The sequence below is a fragment of the Lemur catta genome, chromosome 21 (assembly GCF_020740605.2).
Source record: "Lemur catta isolate mLemCat1 chromosome 21, mLemCat1.pri, whole genome shotgun sequence".
Taxonomy (NCBI): domain Eukaryota; kingdom Metazoa; phylum Chordata; class Mammalia; order Primates; family Lemuridae; genus Lemur; species Lemur catta.
This window is the reverse complement of record NC_059148.1, coordinates 26,386,056-26,409,039: the sequence shown is the minus strand read 5'-3', so window position 1 is coordinate 26,409,039 and position 22,984 is coordinate 26,386,056. Positions and strand designations below refer to the sequence as shown.

General features: G+C 35.3%; 2 protein-coding genes across 6 annotated transcripts in view; one reads left to right on the top strand and one right to left on the bottom strand.

Moving 5' to 3' along the window:
- The window catches only part of IFT81 (intraflagellar transport 81), a 70,891-nt gene that overhangs the window by 4,961 nt on the left and 42,946 nt on the right, over window positions 1-22,984 (top strand). For 3 of the 5 annotated variants that reach the window (XM_045534855.1, XM_045534854.1, XM_045534856.1), the window contains 8 exons: window positions 11-191; window positions 3,167-3,256; window positions 5,612-5,677; window positions 5,990-6,100; window positions 8,060-8,144; window positions 15,260-15,423; window positions 17,053-17,148; window positions 18,515-18,661. In XM_045534855.1, the coding sequence (XP_045390811.1) occupies window positions 11-191; window positions 3,167-3,256; window positions 5,612-5,677; window positions 5,990-6,100; window positions 8,060-8,144; window positions 15,260-15,423; window positions 17,053-17,148; window positions 18,515-18,661 (940 nt within the window). Of the gene's footprint in view, window positions 1-10; window positions 192-3,166; window positions 3,257-5,611; window positions 5,678-5,989; window positions 6,101-8,059; window positions 8,145-15,259; window positions 15,424-17,052; window positions 17,149-18,514; window positions 18,662-20,635; window positions 20,746-22,984 lie in introns of those variants that run through there. The other 2 variants (XM_045534857.1, XM_045534858.1) reach the window with 2 other exon arrangements.
- Window positions 21,846-22,254, bottom strand: LOC123626070 (60S ribosomal protein L21-like). Its single transcript, XM_045534859.1, has one exon. It carries the CDS (start codon window positions 22,245-22,247, stop codon window positions 21,846-21,848), a length of 402 nt encoding a protein of 133 aa, XP_045390815.1. The 5' UTR covers window positions 22,248-22,254.

The following is a 22,984-nucleotide window of genomic DNA, read 5'->3' as shown; positions in this document are numbered from 1 at the left end:
CCTTTTCTAGGAGTACCTTTCGTCAGGGTTTGGTGATTGGAAGTAAACCTGTAATTTACCCAGTGCTCCATTGGCTTCTTCAGAGGACTACTGAACTGAAGAAAAGAGCATATTTAGCTCGTTTTTTAATAAAACTTGAGGTACCAAGTGAGTTTCTTCAGGATGAAACCGTGGCAGACACCAATAAACAGGTACATAATACGTAAATGGTATATTGAAACTATCTGTAACAGATTTCAAGGTGCACATATTCAAATACATGTTAATCTCTCTTTATTTGCTATCTCCGTAGTTCCGGGTAGCACCAGAAGGTAAAACGGTATCAACTAATGTTCAACTGTAGTCATATCTTAAAATAATAACTTTTACTTACAAATACCATTTTAGTGATAGGAGTATGTAAATAGAAAAAAAAAACCCGACATTAAGAATACTTTGGCTGGGCACAGTGGCTCACACCTGTAATCCTAGCACTCTGGGAGGCTGAGGCAGAAGGATTGGTTGAGATCAAAGGTTTGAGACCAGCCTGAGCAAGAGAGAGACTCAGTCTCTGCTAAAAATAGAAAAAATTAGCCAGACATCATGGTGCATACCTGTAGTCCCAGTACTTGGAAGGCTAAGTCAGGAAGATCGCTTGAGTCCAGGAGTTGGAGGTTGCAGTGAGCTATGATGATGCTGCTGCTCTCTACCCAGGGCAACAGAGTGAGACTCTGTTTCGAAAAAAAAAAAGAAGACGAAGAAGAATTTATTACTTAGCAATTTTGGGTAGGTAGGATTCCTGGGCTTGAGTCTGCAGAGCACTTTGCTGATCAATAAGGTGACTATACAATTTGTCATCCAGTCAGAGAGAAACAGACTGTCATAAAAATTACCTCAAGACAAATGATATAAATTGACATTGTTTATTCCAGACAAGTCCAGACATGTGAGTCCCTGCAAGGAAGTAGGCAAAGAAACTAGGCTTGCAATCTCAAAGGACTTTCCAGTTAGGCAGAGAGTAGAGAGAAGTTTGGGAGTTTGAAATCCAGCACACTTTTCTCACCATAGTTTGGCAGTAACATTGGGTTCTGGTGTAAGATCTTAAAGCTTTTGACTACTGAGGATTCTGGCTGATCTAGTTCCTGGTCCTGGAATCTCAAAAAACATTGCTAGTCAAAGACTGTAGAAAGAGGGAAATCAGGCTTAAATTTCAAAGGACTTTGATTTAAAAAAAAAAAAAAAAGCACCTCTGTTTAGCATTTTGTGCTTTTATTTAATAGTACTTACGTAGACTGGTTTGTGCCAGATTGTTGTGAGTACTTTTTTTTTTTTTTTTTTAAGACATAGTCTGGCTCTGTTGCCCAGGCCTGAGTGCCGTGGTGTCAGCCTAGCTCACAGCAACCTCAAATTCTTGAGCTCAAGCAATCCTTCTGCCTCAGCCTCCTGAGTAGCTGGGACTATAGGCATGTGCCCCCATGCCTGGCTAATTTTTTTCTCTCTCTATATATATTTTTAGTTGTCCAGATAATTTCTTTCTATTTTTAGTGGAGACGGGGTCTCGCTCTTGCTCAGGCTGGTCTCGAACTCCTGACCTTTAGCGATCCACCCGCCTCTGCCTCCCAGAGTGCTAGGGTTACAGGCGGGAGCCACCGAGCCCGGCCTTGCTTGTGAGTACTTTGTTGATCTGTGTTTCCCAATAAATTATGAGGTCCCTGAAGACAGTTGTCATGTCTTACCAATCCTTGTTTTCCTCCAGAATGTTGTATAGTCGCTTCTAAGTGTTGGTTGCTCAATATTTAGACTGAATCAAAACAATCAATTGTATGTTTTGATTTTTTATACATATATTTTGTTGTTTTGGCTGGACATGGCAGTCATGCAAAATAAAGTCAATATTGATGTCTTAAGACAATATTAGGCCAGGCACAGTGGCTCACACCTGTAATCCTAGCACTCTGGGAGGCCGAGGTGGAAGGGTAGCTTGAGCTACCTCCAGACCAGCCTGAGCCCTGAGCAAGAGTGAAAGCCCATCTCTACTGAAAATAGAAAACAATTAGCCTGGCATGGTGGTATGTGCCTGTAGTCCCAGCTACTTGGGAGGTTGAGGCAGGAGGATCGCTTGAGCCCAGGCTTTTGAGGTTGCTGTGAGCTAGGCTGACGCCACGGCACTCTAGGCTGGGTGACAGAGCAAAACTCTGTCTCAAAAAAAAAAAAAAGTGAAATACTTTCTCCTCCCTACCCTACTCCATCAATAAGTTTGATAAAAACCAATTTATCTAGAGGAAGTTTTTTACTAAATATGCTCATCTAATTAAAAAATTAATGACAGTGAAGACATATTTGTTCTTGAAGCCTATCTGAGGTGTGTGTGTGTACATATATACACATACATGATACATATATTATATATATAATGATTTATACATTTAACCAGTCATTTAGCAGAGACCCTAATAAAAATACATATTGTGTTTCTGAGTGAAGTTTTAGAATTAATAATTTGTAGATTTGTAGGATATGATCAGTCAAGAAAAATATTAATATCCAGTCATTGCCAACCAAAAATACTATTTCTAAAAATTTTGGGGTAACAGTTGTGAATTTTTTCATTCATTCAGCTACTTTTTATTAAACACTTACATGGGTTATGTGGGGCCCCAGGGATATAAAGGTGTATACAAAGAATATGATTCTTGTCCTCCTGGCTCTCAATGTACAGTGGAGGGAAACAGATAAGTAACTAGTCAGTTATAATTTTATGTGATATCTACTATGATAGGTACAGGGCCAGAAAAGGCTTCTCTGAGAATAGTGGTATCTGTGTTGAGACCTGAAGGGTGAACAGGAGTTCCACAAGTTAGCAGTGAGTGAGTCATAAAGTATTCTCAGAGGGAATAGGATGTATAAGCTGGAGATGAAAGCGTGGAATGTTCGGGGACTGAAAGATCAACATAGCTGGAGTATATAGTGTGAGGAGAGAAAATAACCAGAAATGAAGCTGGAGAAGTATGAGGTGTTCAGATTATAGAGATCTACTTTTTTGTGTCCTATATAAATTTTAAGGATGTATTTTTAATGCTGTTCTTACAATGACTTAAGTAATCATGTAAGTTAATAGATAACCTGATTAAGAAAACCCTACTGGCTCTAGGCATTAGTTTATAATTTTCTAACTTAATTCTTTTAGTATGAAGAGTTGATGGAAGCCTTCAAAACTTTGCATAAAGAATGTGAACAGCTCAAGACATCTGGATTTTCTACAGCAGAAATAAGAAGGGTAAAGAATAGAAAACATAATGATTTTTTGGATTTGAATAATAATGGATCTTTGTTTTTAGTTAATTCAGTATGAATATTAAGACTATGTAGAGAGTAGTGATTGCAAATGGCAGACTTTCTTTTGTAGGATCTTTGGTAGTTATTTACTGAGGAAATTAATGAGGCCATGGTACATTCATAGTGGGTTCTTACATACTATATAGACCACTAGCATGGATTTTGAAAGGTTACATTTTGAGTATCTGATATAGATATATCAGATATAGAAAATACAGAAAAGAACAAAGAAGAAAAAAATTATCCAATTGTTAACATTTTGTAGTGTGTGTATACTTGGGTTCACACTATTGATAATTATTTATGTCTTGCTTTTTTAATCATTGTGAGTACATTTGCATTGTTATCTTTCTACAATATGACTTTAAATGACCAAATAATATTCCATAGTATAGTTAATTTAGTTATTTTTGGTTTTTTATTTTCATTTTTTTGTTGTTATAGATAATGCTATAAATAACTTGTATGTAATTTTTTTGCCTGTCTGTGATTGTTTCCTTAGAATAAATTTCTAGAAATGGAATTGCTTATTAAGTTATATGAAAATGTTTAGGACTTTTAACGTGTATTACTTAATGTTCTCCAGAAAATATTTTTACATTCTTACCAGGCATTTAAATTTTTTCCCCAGGGGGGTGGGGAAAAAAATAAATAAATAAATAAATTTTTTCCCCAAACACTTGCTGATACTGGCTTGTGTGGATTTTGAATTTTTAGAATTCTGGAATTATCAATGCCATCTTTATCTTCTCATCCAATCGGGAACATTAGAAGTTGCTTCTTCAGGGAAGCCTTCTCTAATTCCCTAGATAGATTAGTTCCTCCAATTCTTTTTGTTTTGTAACATTCATTATGATTACTGTAATTTAATGTCTCTCTTCCCAAATACCTTTAAGCCCCATGAAGGCAAGGATTATGTCTATATATCTTGTTCACCACTATATTTCCAGTGCCTGTCACATGGTAGGCTCTCAGTAAGAGTTTGTTGAATATTAGAAATGAAAGATCAACTCAGATCTAGTAGAGGAGAAAGACCCATAAATAGATACTTATAAGATATTATGGAAGGAGAATGATAGATGTCCATCTGTTGTTCCTCCATTATGTCCTGTGAGTAAACAAACATGGTAAAAGTACCTAAAGTCTGCATTTTAATTTCATTCATTATTACCAAAGTATTCTTAAACATATTCTTTGCAGAAAATTTAGAAAACATGATTAAACAAGAAATAGAAAAGAATTCATTCATAATCTCATGCTCTAGAGATAACTACTGTTGACATTTTGGTAAATATATTTAAATCTTTTTCTTGGCATTATAATCTGCTTCTTCCAAGTAATGTCATATCATGACTTTTTCTCATGTCATTAAACATTCTTTTGCATAATTTTTAATGACTTTCATTGTGTTATGTATTGTAGTTTTTTAAAATTCTCAGACATTTAGGTCGTTTTGAGATTTTAGATATAATTAGCATCAAATAAGAATCCTTATAGAGAAGTCTGTGACTTTTCATGAATATTTTATTAGGACAAATTCCCAAGTATGGAATTACTGGGCTAAAAGGGATGAACATTTATTTTAAGACTTTTGATATTGTTCTTAAATACAGTGCTACCAGTAGTGAGTGACAGTGCCCATTTTCCAAAATTCTATCAATATTGACTACCATGTATATTTTACCTTTAATATCAGTGTGGTAGTTAGGCTATTAGTTTTTTAGGTTTAGGAAGGATTTTTAAAGCTTGTTTGTTTTCATTACAAAACCTTATGGAGCTGGTTAAAAGGAAGGTAATTTATTTTTGAAGTCTTTGTTTTCAGAGAGGAATTGGTTAATTGTAGCAAAACCAGACACAAATTTCTGTCTTGAAAACACCATAGACTTAAAAATAATTTTGATGGAAAATTGGCAGAATATGTGGTTTGGTATTTAACAGAGCAGATGGGATGTCAGCAGCTGTTGTTCATGTATTTAAACCTGCACTCTTTCCATTATAGAAGATTTTGAAAAATCATGTGCCCATATTTGGAATCAGAACGCAAATGTGCTGGTTGGCAGCTTTACCTTGCTGCGTTATAACCTGTTTTAGTTGCTTTTCTAGATGAACTTTAAGCTGCCAAAAAAATTACCCGGCATAAAGAGCCCTGGGGGAAAAATAGAAATGACCTTCATCCAAAAGAGGATCTTTGTTCCTTAATGTTCTGGTTATATACTCTAGTAGATGCATAATCAAAATAAGAATCCTACAGACTAAGAATACTTTTTCTTATAATGTCCTCTTTACTACTTTTTAGGATATCAGTGCAATGGAAGAAGAAAAGGATCAGCTCATTAAGAGAGTTGAACGTTTGAAGAAAAAGGTAAGGAAAGAATTGCACTGTAAGACTTTGGCCCCGTGTCCCAAGGATTTGCAAAGATTTAGGAATGCAAATAAAGATTAAGCGAGGCATGGGTGTACATCCGAGAATGGACTCAAATAACACTTACAGAAAGAGAATCTCCCTAGTGAGTAACCCAAAACTTTTAAGGACCTGGAGTCTAGAGCTTTACTGTCATTTCTAGGAAGTACTGTTTACCAAAAGGAAATGATAAGTGGATGTCTGAGTCATGTGACATGCTAATTTTTTTCTCAAACCTGACAGTAACATGTACTACTTATTCTCTTACTGTAGGTGGAGACAGTTCAGAATCATCAACAGATGCTTAAAATAGCAAGGCAACTTCGAGTTGAAAAAGAGAGAGAAGAATTTCTTGCACAACAGAAACAGGAACAAAAGAATCAGGTATCCACATAAAAGTTTATATTCTTAGGATGAAAGAAATAATTCCTTCTGATAATTAGAATTGTAGGAATTCATGTTTCCCTTTGTTGACATGATGGAATATTCTTTTAATAAAGAGAAGTATTTTGTGGCACCAATAGCAACAATACGACCTTTCAGGTTTTATACTCTGTATGTATCTATACACTGTCTTTTGGCCTATGCTTAGCTCATGTTCCAGCATTACAGAAGATTCATTGTAATGTTAAGCAGTAAGATTAACTGCTAATAAAACTTCTAGAATCTCTAAAAGATGTCTGTAGATTTGGGGGCTATAAGAGCATCCTTTTCATTTTACTGATCGTAGTACTCTCTACAGTTTACTCCAGTGGCAAATAAGAAAATTATGAAAAGGCTTAAAATCACCCACACTCCATATTTTTTTGTTTATTTTTTGTTTCTTTTCTTTCTTTCTTTTTTTTTTTTTTTGAGCTAGGGTCTCTCTCAGTTGCCAGGGCTAGAGTGCAGTGGTGTCATCATAGCTTACTGCAACCTCAAACTCCTGGGCTCAAGAGATCCTCCTGAGTAGCTGGGACTACAGGCACATGCTACCACATCTGGCTGATTTTTCTATTTTTTGTAGAGACAGAATCTTACTTGCTCAGGCTGGTCTCGAACTCCTGGCCTCAAGCAAATCCTCCCACCTCGGCCTCCCAAAGTACTTAGGATTACAGGCATGAGCCACTGTGCCTGGCCCACACTCCACATTTTAAAACTTTGCCCTAAAGAAAAAACATTTGGTCAGAAAGTATTACTTTTATTAAAAATCTATCATAAAATCTAGGTAGACTTATACCTTAAAAATATATTTCAGGCCAGATGCCGTGGTTCATGCCTATAATCCCAGCACTTTGGGAGGCTAAGGTAGGAGGATCACTTGAGACCTGGAGTTCGAGACTAGCCTGGGCAACATAGTGAGACCCCATCTCTTAGAAAAAAAATTAAAAAATTAACAGGCATGATGGCATGTGCCTGTAGTCCCAGCTATGAGGGAGGCTGAGGCAGGAGGATCACTTGAGCCCAGGAGTTTCAGGTCGTAATGAGCTATGATGATGCCATTGTACTATAGCCCAGGCAACAGAGCGAGACCCTATCTCCAAAAAAAAGGAAAAAAAAATTTTTTAGGCCAGGTGTGATGACCAATGTCTGTAATCACAATGGTTTGGGAGGCCAAGGCAGGAGGATTGCTTGAGACCAGGAGTTAGAGACCAGCCTGGGCAACATAGCAAGACCCCATCTTTACAAAAATAAAAAAATTAGCCGAGCATGGTAGCATGCGCTTATAGTCCTAGCTACTCAGGAGGCTGAGACAGGAGGATCACTTAAGCCCAGGAGTTCGAGGTTACAGTGAGCTGTGATCATGCCACTGCACTCCAGCCTGGGTGACAGAGCCTGTCTCTATACAAAAATAATAATTATGTATATATTTCAACAGCTTCATTTTCTGCTAAATTAGCAGTTTAGATGTTTGCTTCTGTTGGAATTTTGACTTGGTGTTGTAGTAGTTTCACTGCAGCAGTAAGCTGCATTGCCTATGCCCTCAATGGTTACTTAGTATCAGTTTCTGATTCTGAGACTTCACTGTGAGAATGTTAACATTCCTTAGCATTAAGAAAACCATGTTATAACAAGAAAACCCTGGTGTGTATATTTCTTTAACAGTACTTTTTCTTAATCACCAAATTCAATAAATAACTAAAGGAAAAATATCTGAAAGCTTTTTTAAAAAATTTACATGACAAGATATAACTGAGAGAACCAGTTGCATTTTGGGTTTAATATTGTAATTTTCTTGGCTCTTATTATTTGTTCCTTTTATGTCATAAGAATTATATGGAACTTATATTTTCTTTTGCTTGCCTATGTGAGAAGTAAGCTTCAATAGACTAAATAAATGATAGATCTATTTGTATCTTAAAGCTATTTCATGCAGTGCAGAGATTGCAAAGAGTACAAAACCAGCTGAAAAGTATGCGCCATGCTGCAGCAGATGCAAAGCCTGAAAGTAAGTGGAAATTATTATAAGATTTGGTGATTAGAAAATATTAATTTAAATCGGAATCTTCCTAAAAGCAATCAATTAATGGGAATAAATTATCATCAACTGATATCTCAGCATTTTGCAGCATCATTTCCCAACTGGGGAGGAGAGCCCTTATGAAGATGTCTTTGGGTTTTCACTTGGGGTTTTTTAAAATTCCAGTCCATTTATTCAGTCAGAAGTTGAAGGTAGTGATAACAACTGTGCAGGGAGGCTCTCTGGTGTGTGTGTATAAAGTACTTAACATGGATGTGGTGAAGATGGATGGAGAAAAAGTGAATCATTGTTTTAAAGCTAGGACTTTAAAGAAAAATAATAAAATGCTGGGCCCTTAAAACTAAGTGTTTTTCATATTTTGGTTTGTAGAATAATAGTGCGAATGACGTGAGTATCTCTGGCTCTGTTCTTACATTAGCTTTACACAGAGGATAAACTGTTCTAAAAGCCCAGATTACACCACCCAACCCATCCTAGGCATTTTAAAAGTGTTTTTGCTCATCAGAAGGGAGTCCACGCAAACTGAAGGAGCAGTACAAAACTCTCATTTATATTGGAAAAATATTCCATTGTAAATATCCAGCTGATAGAGGGTCAATTCATCTTTCTATAGTTATCTATGAAATTCTACAAGATGTAATATTTAGAATGACTGTAACGAAAAAGACTGACAATTACAAGTGTTGATGGAAATGTGTAGAAATTGGAACCCCCTTATCTTGTGGGAATGTAAAATGATGCAGCTGCTTTGGAAAACAGTTTGATAATTCCCGAACATGTTAAACATACAGTAACCATATGAACCAGCATTTCCATTTCTAGGTATATACCCAAGAGTATTGAAGACATATGTCCACATAAAAACTTGAACACAAATGTTTGTAGCAGCATTATTTATAATACCCCAAAATGGAAATAATCCATATGTCCCCGAACTGATGAATGGATTAACAAAATGTGGTTTTTCCATGCAATGGAATATTATTCTGCCACAAAAAAGGAATGAAGTACTGATGCATGGTATGACATGAATGAACCTCAGAAATATGCTACGTGAAAGAAACTACATAGTTGCAGAAGACCACATATTGTATAATACTATTTATATGAAATGTCCAGAATAAGTGAATCCATAGAGATAGAAATCAAATTAATGGTTGCCTTGGGCTGAGAAGTTTTGGGAAGGGGGAGTAGGGGACAGGAAGTAACTCCTAATGAGTATGGAGCTTTCTTTTGGGGCTGACAAAAATGTTCTGAAATTGAATGTGCTGATGGTGCACGGCTCTGTGAATATACTAAAAACCATCAAATTGTGCACTTTAGGTAAGTTTTATGGCACGTAAATTATATCTCAATAGAGCTGTTAAAAGAGATAACGGGTTGCAGTGGCGTGAGCCTGTAATCCCAGGTACTCAGGAGGCTAAGGTGGGAGGATTGCTTGAGTCCAGGAGTTCAAGGCCAGCCTGGGTAACATAGTAACACCCCATCTCAAAAACAATATTTCCTTAATTCTAAATACTAATTTTTTCCCATTTTAATTGTTTTTGCAATTGGGATGTATCTTTCATTTAACATGGTATTTATATTAGGTCATTAAATATGAAATGTCTGATTTCGAATAAAAAGTGTAGTTTATTGTGTCTCAAACAAGAAGCAGCACAATTAATCAATGTCTTAATATGTCCCTAAACTATTGACACAGTTTTGCCGTCTTAACAGCAGCTTGCTTATACAAGCAGCGAAGAAGCCTAGAGAGTGAGTAGGGATGAAATCACAAAAGGCGTTTTGCACAGCTTGTTGAGAATTGAATATTTTTCCTTGCAAGAAGTGGTCCAAAGTCTGGAAAAGGTGGTAGTCAGTTGATGCAAGGTCTGGTGAATATGGTAGATGACAACAAGAGATTTCAAGTCCAGCCTCTGTAGTTTGAGCAGTGTTGTTTGTGCAACCTGTGGTCGAACCTTGCAAGACAATTGGCCTGTCTCTGTTGACCAATCCCAGCTGCTTAATCACAAATATCTTCATCATTTCATTCGATGGGTTGCAGTGACGTCCGCTATAATCAAATGACCAGGTTTCATGACTGTATAGCAGAAAATACCAGCACTGAACCACCAAACAGACACAATTAGCTTTTTTTTTAATTTTTTTTTAATTTCAGCATATTATGGGGGTACAAATATTTAGGTTACGTATATTACCTTTGTCCCACCCCATTAGCTTTTTTTGATAAATATTTGGTTTTGGACTGTGTTTTGGCACTTCATCTTTATCCATCCATCAAGCCAAATGCTTGTGATTGTCAAAAAGAATCCATCTTTCATCACATGTAACAATATGGTGTAGAAATGATTCCACAAAGAAAGGGAAGCTTTGAGACAATTTCTATTCTGATGCTTGTTTAATTCATGTGGAACCCATCTATCCGGCTTCTTTACGTTGCCGGTTTGTTTCAAATGGTCCAATACTGTTGGAATAGTAAAGTCAAATCTTGCTAATTCATATGTAGGTTGAGATGGATTCGCTTCCACTACAGCTTTCAGCTCATCATTATCCACCTTGGTGTCAGGTTCCCTACGTGGCTCATTTTCAAGATAAAATCACCAGAACAGAACTTCTCAAACTGTCGACATACTGTGCATTCATTAGCCCCATCCTTCCAAGACACTGTGTTGATATTTCAAGCTGTCTGTGCAGCATTGGTTCCATGACAGAGCTCATATTAAAAAATAACATGAATTTTTTACTTATCCATGGTTTCACAAAAATTGCTTTAAAAAAAACTTTGAAAGATAATCACAAGCCAAGCTGTGCATTTGAAAGAATGAGGTTATATAAACAAGAAGTATCAAAGTGAAATGTCAGAGATACCAACTGTCAAACTTAGTACTGAAGGAAATCGGACACTTCATACTTAATAACCTAATAATTTAGTTGATGGTATCTTATAATTGATGGTATCTTAAAAATCAAGGTAATATGGTATATTTAATGATATTTAAGAAACCAGTACAGTGTTTCCTACAAGATGAATGGTTAATACATGTTAACTAGTGGCTTTCCACATAATCCCTTACTCATCTCAGTCATAAATTCTGATTCCAGCAATACCTGGAAGTTGGCATGCATTTAGTTGTTGGTATTACTTGATTCCTTATTCATTAGGTTTTTACTTTTGAGGAGAATGTTAATTTTCAACACAAAAAAAATAATTTTTTTCTATTTTTTTAGGATACCGTACATCTTATTTTATGTGCTTTGGATTTAATGTAAGGCTCCTTGATATCTTTACTGTAAAAAATTAGGATGAATCTTCAGAAATCCACATTACAGCCATTTGAAAATTAACATCAATAAGCAATTGTTTGTGTAGGCCTAGTCTCGCTAAGAAATTATTATAACTTACTATTAATAATGAATTTTTAGAAATGAAGGTAATGGATATAAGAATTGAGGGATTTAGTATGCAGGAAAGTAATTGATCAGCAATTTGTCACAGTTTAAAATGTTAACCTGAACATGTGTTTCTTCAGTATATGTTATCCTCAATTTTACTAGGTTAAATATTTCTTGCTATTATGTTTTAATTCTGATAACTGAATGGAATATCTAAAGATATTTATAGTATTAGTAGTATTTCATTTTTTATTTGAGTTGATAGACTTTATTTTGCTTTGGCCCTAAATAGAAATGGTTTGGGCTAGGAAATATATTATTATTTATGTGTAATAAAGTGAACAAATACAGTTCTGTTTTAAGCATCTCTTAAGATATTGGTTTAAAATATTAACATGAATAAGATGTTAGTAAGCTGCTAAACAATAAAATTAGTTGCATTGTTAAGTAGTAATAGAAATAATTGACCCAAAAGCAATTGTCTGTTAATTCAATACATATTGTGCATCTACTACGTGTCAGGTACTGAGCTAAGTGCTAGGAATAGAAATCAAAGATGTTTCTATTAAAGTGCTCACAGTCTTATGGAGCAATGACAAGCAGTTATAATATAGGGGGATGAATATGCAGTTGGAGCCCAGCATAGGCTTCTATGAGAACAAAGAGGCAAAGCACAAAACTCTAACACAGAGCAGCTGGCTTCCTGGACATAGTGGCAACTGAGTTGAGTTAAAGTTGGAAAGGTGAAGGAATGGCAAGCATTCCATGCCAAGGTACAGTGACCTGAAAGAATGTGATTGTAGTAGGCTTGAGCAAATGATAGGTGAGAAGTTGAACTAAAAGGATAGGCTTCTTTTGACCCCTTGTCTTTGAAAGGAAGGCAACAGAGGGAGCGTGGTATAAATGAGAAAGACATTACCATGTCTAGATTGAGGGAGGTGGTGGTGCAGTAGTATTTATATGCTGGAGGAGTCAGACAAATGGAGATTGAAGATTCAGGAGGAAAAGATTCCTTTGTGCTCCCATTATTCTGCATACATTGCCTTGAATGTTCTATGACAATTACCACAATATGTTAATTGTTGACATATCTGACTCCACTCAACTAAACTCTAGGCTAGTCTACAAGTCATCATTGGTCTTTGTATTTCCAGGCACAAACAAACACTGAATTACACATAGCAGGCATTTAATAAATATTCAGTTAAGTAGTTGGGAGCGGGGAGTAGAGAGCTTAAAACATGATGGGAAGAAAATTATCTTTTCTACAGGTAGGAGGGGAAAGTAAGAAAAAAAGGGCTGAAAGTATAGACAAAAATAAAATATTCTATGATACGTGTATTTTGTGGGTGGACAGGAGCAGGAGGTTCAAGTATTCCTGCTTTGTTGACATCTTTCTGGGAAGTGGAAAAGTCATAAGAGTTGTATTCAGCATCCTATGAAAAGAGTAAATTAAACAGATATTTAATTGATCCAGGTATTTAGTTTAAGGAGGTTGAAGTTTTTTCTTAACAAAAAAGGCTTGTAAAAAAGCTTATTTACTTAAATAACAAAAAAGTATTACAGTGTGATTTGTGTTTTTGCAGAGTAATAGCCATATTATAAAACATTCACTGGTTAATTCATCTTTTTTTTTTTTTTTTTTGAGACAGAGTCTTGCTCTGTTGCCCAGGGTAGAGTGCTGTGGCGTCAGCCTAGCTCACAGCAACCTCAAGCTCCTGGGCTCAAGCCATCCTCCTGCCTCAGGCTCCTGAGTAGCTGGGACTACAGGCTTGTGCCACCATGCCCGGCTAATTTTTTTCTATATATATTTTTAGTTGTCTAGATAATTTCTTTGTATTTTTAGTAGAGATGGGGTCTCGCTCTTGCTCAGGCTGGTCTCGAACTCCTGAGCTCAAGCGATCCTCCTGCCTTGGCCTCCCAGAGTGCTAGGATTACAGGTGTGAGCCACCGCTCCCGGCCTGGTTAGTTCATCTTTATATCGTACACATTCATGAGATTTATTACATAAAAGAAGCCCGTCATTTGATTATAGTAGGATCAGTGAAATGTTTTCAGAGTGTTTTTAGTAAAAAGTTTTCATCTTAGTGACCTTATATTTAATTTCTCCAGAATTTTGAAAGATACATGTTTTAAAAACTTTGCCTTAGAAACACATGACTACTTTTCAAAGTCTAAGTTAATATTTTAAGAGAATTTAAAATTTGATGGAAACTCTTTATGTTTTTAACAGCTTTATTAAGATAAAATTGACATATAATAAACTGCACATATTTAAAAATGTATTCTTGATTAGTTTTGACATATGTATACAATGGTGAAACCAGTGATAATGAACATATCCATCAGCCCCAAACATTTCCATGTGCCTTTCTGTAACATCTCACTCCTGCCCTCTTTGCCCCTCTCTCCCTCCCCAGGCAACCATGGTCATGCCGTCACTGTGTATCAGTTTGTATTTTCTGGAATTATAAACTTTTTTTTAAATAGAGAAAATATTATTTAAGAACTTAAAATCTTTAAAAAACATTTTAGTCTTTGATTCCATGCATCTCTGATTACATGAGGTATATTTACGAACCCAAAGATGGAAAAGCTAGTTATCTAATAGCCAAAGAAGCCAAGATGTAGATTTAATCAGAAACCACATAGGAATGACTGTCCAATTATAGTATGATTCATTAAACACTTTGCCTTCTCTTCCTTTCTCCAATCCTGAAAAAAGTAGGAATATTGAAGGAATGAACAGAAAACTTGTGAATTTGTAGTTGATAAAATTTTACATGTTAATATATGGTTAGCACAATGGAACTAAAAATAATTCTGAGGCTTTGGGCCAGATTTATTATGCAATCTGTGTACGTAGATTACTTAAACCGGAAACCCAGAGTTTTAAAAAGTCACGCCAGAATTTGTAAGTGTGTAATGGAAAGATCTGAAATAAGCTTTGGAAAGCTCTGGGAATTTATAACAAAATCATTATTCACTGAAAATCTGTGTGTGTATAGTGCATCTGAAAAAACAAGGAAACAATAATTTAAAAAATGTAATTTAAGTTGCCCCTTAAACTGTAAATTAATACTTTATAAAATAATACAAAAACATGGAAAACCTAAAACATTTATGAATGTGGATACTTTGTCTTTTTTAGAATTTGATTGTATCTTTAATGATGTCTTCATTGGTTTGAAGTTGACAAATGATAATGAATTACCATTTATGAAGTGTTAGAACAGATATATAAATTGTATCAAAAGTATCACAAAAGAAAAATAAGTGACCATTTGTATAAAAGTGCACATGGGTTAGATTTCATTTAAGTGTTGTCATTTGGTTCGTGGATTTCTTTAAATACTTAGAAGGCAAAATATGACCCAACAATGTATCTGGCTCTGCAAATGTTATTTTTGCATATTATGGGATATAAAAGAATTAGGTTGTAATTTGGAAAGGTCATAATATCACTTTTTCTATAATTATTTAAATATTATTCCATGCAAATTGTGCTTCATTATCATTCAAACATCAGAAGATTTTAATGGCCAATCTTTTATTGTACTATGCTAGGTATTATAAAGAATGTTTTGACAGATATGCCCTACTGCTATCCAGGTCTTATATTTAAAATAGTGTACAGAATATCGCTAGACCTACTCTTTTGGGCTGAATATTTTATTTTATTTTTAAAGGTTTAATGAAGAGGCTAGAGGAGGAGATAAAATTTAATTCATATATGGTAACTGAAAAATTTCCTAAAGAATTAGAGAACAAGAAAAAGGAATTGCATTTTTTACAAAAAGTGGCTTCAGAGCCAGCTATGGGCCATTCTGATCTTCTTGAACTTGAATCTAAAGTAAGTGACAATCATCTTTTTATAGCTCCCAATTTTATCTCACCCCCAGTCCTGTAAAAATTATGTAAACTGCTTTCTATAGTGTCCCACTCTTGACTCTTAAGTTAACTTGTGCTAAGAGTTGACAACTCTTATAAGGAATTGTCCTTTATGAGGAGTTACAGAATGTTGTTATACTTAATCCACATGATGTTATGAAAGCCTAGTCAACTGATAAGGAAACTAAGTAACTTGAATATATAAATTAATGCATATAATTGACTCATAAGTTTATGTCTTCCTAATATAATCATTTAGATGGCAAATTTTAAAATATTTTAAGTGTCATTAATTTTTATTTCTAAGCATAATATTATGACAATTTTATATTTAAAGCTAATATTTTTTTATTAGTCTTTGTTCCCACCTTGGAATTACTAAACTTATTTGTAATGCTTATTAAAACCTGGTATCATATTATAATATTTTGTTCCCTAGAATTAAACACTAATCATATATATATATTTTTTTATTTATTATTATTATTTTTTTTTTTGAGACAGAGTCTCGCTCTGTTGCCCAGGATAGAATGCAATGGCATCGTCATTAGCTCACTACAACCTCAAACTCCTGGGCTCAAGCAATGTTCCTGCCTCAACCTCCTGAGTAGCTGGAACTATAGGCACAGGCTACCATGCCTGGGTAATTTTTCTATTTTTAGTAGAGACAAGGTCTCGCTCTTGCTCAGGCTGGTCTCAAACTCCTGAGCTCAAGTGATCCTCCCACCTGGGCCTCCCAGAGTGCTAGGATTACAGGCATGAGACACTGTGCTTGGCCCAGGCGTATATATTTTTAAAAATAACAGCGATCATAAAAATTGAAAAATTTTGACTTGCTAATCCTTTAATGTGTTTAATATGTGCTGAATAGCCACTACAATTAATTATATAATTCTGACCATTTTACTCTTTTAATTTACTTAGAAAAATTAGATATCAAAGTCAGATTTGGCTCAAATTTAATGTCATAGAATTAACAGGAAAACTCTACTCTTTCAAAGGACAGATAATACTGAAAGCCATGTTTTGTTTTGTTTTTATTTGTTAAGGGACTGTATGTTTCTGTTGGATCTATTCAGTTAATTACATTTTGGAAAAGTTTAGATTAATGACCAGGATAAATGATAGCTATCAAAAAATCACAGATCATTAGCATAGGAAGGCTTTTTAGATGTCATCCATGTCAACTCTCAACTGGGTTCATGAATTCCTTGTACTAAATTCCTGGGAATGTTTGTCCGTATTTACTTTATCACTTGTGGTGACTTGAAAGTCATGACCTAGGTAAGGGGATAACTTCAGAATTTTAGAAAGCATATTTGTGATAATAATGTATAAATATTTCATTTAAAATACTTTAGGATAATTTAGACATAGGTGGTAAAATTCATATCAGTAATCAAATTGTATCATGAAATATAAATTGTTTCTAAAAGTAATCATAACAATCCATAACATTAAAGCAAATGATTTTCCCATCAAAACACTGATGGTAAGAACTGTAAATTCAAAGCTGGGTTTGGCCAAATGTCACTTAGTTTGTGTAATCGTAAGGAGAGTTTTAACATTTTTTACTTTTACATGGTTTTAGATAAATGAAATAAACACACAGATCAATCAGCTGATTGAAAAGAAAATGATGAGAAACGAGCCAATTGAAAGCAAACTCTCACTATATAGGCAACAGGTAAGAACATTCTTTTGGCCCACATATTTAGATGTTAGCTCATTGGTGAACCACCAGCTGTGTTATCTATAGTCTTAAAGTGAGAAGGAAGTGTAGAATAAATGATCTGTCATTGTTAATCTCCAGATTATAACAAAGAATTAGTGGTAAAGCCACAAAAGATACATGTTCAAGTTTAAAATGCAATACACCTGATGATGCTTAGTTTCTTTAACATTGCCAACTGTGATAGAGCTGTTTGTGTTTATATCTGTGAATGTGGAATTTTATTTTTAAAGTGAAAGGTTACCATAGGTGGTACAAATCAAAATGCTTATAATCTTTAGAGTTAAAAATAATATGCTTTTTGGGTTTTTGGAGTGGGGGGTTTGTTTTGTTTTGAGACAGGGTCTTGCTCTGTTGCCCCAGCTAGAGTGCACTGGCATCATGATAGCTCACTGCAACCTCAAACTCCTGGGCTCAGTCAATCCTTCTGCCTCAGCCTCCCGATTAGCTGGGACTATAGGCATGTGCCACCATGCCCGGCTAATTTTTTCTATATATTTTTAGTTGTCCAGATAATTTCTTTCTATTTTTAGTAGAGACGGAGTCTTGCTCTTGCTCAGGCTGGTCTCAAACTCCTGACCTCGAGCGATCCTCCCACCACAGCCTCCCAGATTGCTAGAATTACAGGCGTGAGCTGCTGCGCCTGGCCCTAATGTTTTCCTTAAACCAGTACAGCCATGGTTCATTAAAAGAAATCTCCCAAGAGTTGCTAGCTAATATAAAATGCTGCATTCATGGCTAAGAGCCATTTGGATTGTGTAAACATTTGTATGATTCTGGTGAGTCAGATGTTTGATTTGAACTTGCATTTTATTTATTAGAATGCCCCAAATATAATAGATGTTATAACATTTCATTTTAGAAGTATATATATTGAATTTAGTAACACAACCTGTGTTGTTGTTTTGAGAATAAAGCAGTCTTGTTTTCTTCCAATGAAAGGAAATCCACCATGCAAAAAAACAATAGATTTAGTGTTAGTTTCTATTTACTTATCTGGAATGTATTTTCATTAGTATTTGAGTGTTACTTAAGAAGACTTTAATATTTTTATTAATAGCACATTTTTGTTTCTCTGCTTATATGTCCTATATTTTCAGGGCTTTTGTCTTCCAAAATGTTTTTAGGTGGATGTTTAATATATATCGTACGCTCATATTAAATATATAATTGGTGATGCTAAGCATTAGGAATTGGTTAGGAGAAGCCAAACTGATACTGAAAATTTAACTCAGTAAAATCTATATTATAGATAACTTCACAAGATAATAGAAAGTTGATTGTATGTCTTATTTTACATTCATATTTAATGGTCAATTAGGCATCTATCATTTCTCGTAAAAAAGAAGCCAAAGCTGAGGAACTTCAGGAGGCCAAGGAGAAGTTAACCAGCCTAGAGAGAGAAGTGTCATTAAAGACAAATCAGACCCGTGAATTTGGTGGTACTGAAGTTTTGAAGGGAGATGAGGTAAGTTGAGATATCTTGTGGGACAAGTGTGTGAGTATTGTTTTTGTTTGAAGCCATTAATGTGTTTGACTTGCTTAATTTGAATAATGGGAAGTTAATCTTATTTTATGAAACTTATTTATATTGATTTGTAAATATATATAAAACTGAAAAGAAAGGTCTTTAGCAGTAATATTGAGATATTCTTGATATAAAATGGCAGACATCTTAGTGATTTTATGAGATGTTATATTCTAAATTTTCACTAATTAAGTGAATTTATATTGGATTTATTATAAATATTAAATTATAAAAATGAAACAGGCTGGGTGCAGTGGCTCATGCCTGTAATCCTAGCACTTTGGGAGGTCGAGAAGGGGGTATCGCTTGAGCTCAGGTATTCAAGACCAGCCTGAGGAAGAGCGAGACCCTATCTCTACTAAAAATGGAAAAATTAGCTGGGCGCAGTGGTGCACGCCTGTAGTCCCAGCTACGTGGGAGGCTGAGGCAGGAGGATCCCTTGAGTTCAGGAGTTCGAGACCAACCTGAGCAAGAGTGAGCCCCCGTCTCTACTAAAAATAGAAAAAATTAGCCAGGTATGGTGGCACCTGTAGTCTCAGCTACTCAGGAGGCTGAGGCAGGAGGATTGCTTGAGCCAAGAAGTTTGAGGTTGCAGTGAGCTACGATGAGGCCACGGCACTCTAGTCCAGGCAACAGAGCGAGACTCTGTCTCAAAAAAAAAAAAAAAGAAAAGAAAAGAAAAAAGAAAATTAGTAGAAGCTAACAGGTAATACAAAAATTCATATTTTTTGATAAATGTATTTCCATAGAGGACTAAGAAAATATCATCATGAAGTTACTTTGTCAGCAATGTATATTTGGCAAGTAGATCTAACATGATTAAAATGACCTCATCATAGATGCTTACAAGTTAAAAAAATACAATTATGTCTTGCATTGTTACATACTTTAAATTTTGAACAATGCTTTAATGGCTTTTGTATCATTTATCCTTCTTTCAGACTCGTAAGATTAATAAGACAAATATTATTGTTTATAGATAGCTAAACTCAAATACCAAAATATAATTCCCCATCCCCTTTTCATAAAGTTAGCTCAAAAAAGAGTGAATGAATGAAGAAAAATACCTTGTTTTAGCTCAGTGCTTTTTTAGCAAATCAAGTGATAGGTTATATTTTCATTCCTAAACGTTGCCTGTACTTTACCAATTCTTACAGGTTTTTAAAATTTTATATTAACTATTAGACCTCAGCAAAAGCTATTCTGAAAAGCTATTCTTGTCCAATCCTTATTTTTGGCTTTGAAAGGTTATTGAATCCCTACTGTTACAAATTGGCAGTGAACCTTCATTGTGCCAAATACAAATGAATTATTACCACAGTACCACTTTTCTCTAGGGTGCTTCGGATTGCAGCCTCCCAATGTGCCTTTTAGCTTGTTGGAGAAGTAGTAGATTTTAGGAGGTCAACACTTGATTGAAAAATTCCTTTGGCTTTCAACATTCACTTCCAGATTGCTTAAAGACATGAGTGTGTTTTAAATTAAACTTGGAAGTTAACAGTGTGTGCTTTGTGACATGCATGCTATCCAGGGGGAAAAAAAAAGATTAATTATATAGCAATTTTACTTTATGAGAGACCATGGTATCTCCTAGTATTTTTATCTTTTCTTAAGAAAATACTGCCTAATTGTCAGGAAGTACTCATTGTTATGGCCACATTTGGCATGAACAGGGTTTATAATTCAGTATTAGATGTTCCCTCTATGCATATGTGAGGGAAAAGAACCTAATGCCAAGTTATTAGTCTTTATTTTTGAGAAATCATGGTGAATAGGGGAAATATCCGATGACAGAATAAAGCATACATTTTTTTAAGGGGAAAAAAATAACTTTGGAAATGATAAGATCAACTTAATTTTTGAACAATGTCTGGTCGGAAATTAGAGCAAATCATTTGGTAAATTATTTGGCAGTTTCCTAGAAGAACAGAAGGTATTGGGGAACATTAAGCATGATTTTATAAAGAACAGCTCTTGGTGGACCAATTTTATTTTCTATTTGATAAAGTGATCGGCCATATGGACAAAAGGAAGTAAGTTCATTATATTTAAAATTATATAATATAGCTGGATTTCGCTGGGGTTTCTGATTCGGTATCACATGGTAAACACTAGAAAATCATGTCCTTTGCTCCACATCTGTTAGCACAGTTGGTGGGAAGGTATTGAGAGGTAATGGAATGGTGTGTGTAAAGAATACTACTCCAGGAATCACATGTAGAATGAGAAAAGGGGGGATAACCTTTATTGAGCAATTTTTATGCAAAGCTCTGTACCAGACGCTTTACAAATATACTTATTTACTTCTTGCAAGAGGTGTTATTATCATTTCCATCTTACAGTTGAGTGACACTCAGGGAGATTGTAGATTCACACAGCTAATAAGTGGCCAAGCGAGGATCCAGGACCTCTCCAAGGTCTATTGGCCTTGAACAAATTCTTAACCTTTCTGAGGTTTCTGTGCCTGTAAAATGGCTGATTGCTCTTCATTGTCTCTAGGAAAAACACATGAAATAATGGATATCAAAGCTTCTGAGAAACTCAAAGGCTCAGTGAACATATAACATCTGGCATCTGAAAGTAGCCATTCCCATGGGTGGTATGTCACTGTGTGTGTAAGAGGCAGTATGGTGGAGTAGTTAAGAGTGTAGGCTCTAGGGCTCTAGAACTCAGTTTGAGGGAAGATCCTGATTTTGCCACTTATTAGCTGGGTGACCCTGGGCAAGTTCCTTAACCTCTTTGTACTCAGTTGTAAAATGTGAATGTTACTAGTTATCTACTACCTAAAATTATTTTGAGGATTAATTGAGTTAGTACCTGTAATTTGCTTAGAATAGCACTAGGCATATGGTAAGGGCTCAGTGTGTTAGTTCTTTTTTTTTTTTCTTTAGAGTCCAGCGGCTTTTATTAGTTTTGTCCCCTATGCCATGAATTCATAGGGAATAGGTTCCAGCAGGCTCAAGGTCCTTTCCTTATGCTTCTCACAAAGTGTGCTATGCCTATTACACCATGAATTCACAGGGATCAGGTCCCAGCACCTCAGGCTCCTTTCCACTGCTTCTCACAAAGTGTGAGACACCTATTATGCCATGAATTCATAGGGAATAGGTTCCAGCAGCTCAGGCTACTTTCCATTGGTTCTCACAAAGTGTATTTCTCTGGGTGGAGCAGGCTGGTGCTTCAGTTGAACCCAGGTACCTTTCTCTTTGGCTTCCTTCTTTTTCTGATCATTTTCCTTCACATGTTTCAGGAAGCTATCTCGGCTCTTAGAGTGCTTAGTGTGCTCAACACGCACATTAATCCTCTTGGCAAGAATCTTGCCCTTAAGTTGTTTGTTTAGAACAATTTCAGCAGCGTCCTGGGTAACATTGAAGACTCTTCCAGTTTTACCATGGTAACATTTGTGGGGCATGCCTTTTTGAACAGTACCCATTCCCTTGATGTCTACAATATCACCTTTCTTGTAGATTCGCATGTATGTGGCCAAAGGAACAACTCCGTGTTTTCTAAAAGGCCCAGAGAACATGTATCGGGTACCTGTCCTCTTTCCCTTTGTGTTTGTCAGTTTGGCGAATTACTGGAAGATGGCGGCTCTGGCCGAAAGGAAGCAGTTCTTAATATTTATATATTTTTGTCATTCAGTTGAATGAAGCATTTGAGAATTGAAACCAGCATCTCCAAGACTGGGAGCAATTTAGTAAAAGTAAATATAAAATCATTTCTGCTTAGGGATAAATAATTTATACAGATTTAAGATGGAATAAGATAGCATTAATGAGAGTTATCTTAGCTGCCATTCACTGAGCAGTTACTATGTGCTCAGTCTGAGCACTTTAAAAATATATCCTTGGTGATAATTGTACAATAATGTGAATGTACTTAATGCCACAGAACTGTATACTTAAAAATGGTTAATATGGTAAATTTTATGTTGTTATCACACAATGGATCCTAATTCATCCTCTCAGAAAGCCTATGAGGTAAATATTATCTTCATTTTGTAACTAAGGAAACAGAGTTTAAGTAACTTGCCCAAAGTCACACAATGTGTTGCAGAGCGAGGATTTGAACCTAAATATGAATATTTCTGCAGCTGTGCTCCTAAGAGAATACTGTGCTACTCTGACAACTCCAAGGTGCTACTAGAATGGATAAATTTTAGTATTCATATTTGACTCTAAATAGGACTACACTGTGAACAGTCATTAATTAGAAATGTGAGTTTGCTAGAAACTGTATGATAGCCATTTGGATGTAAAACTT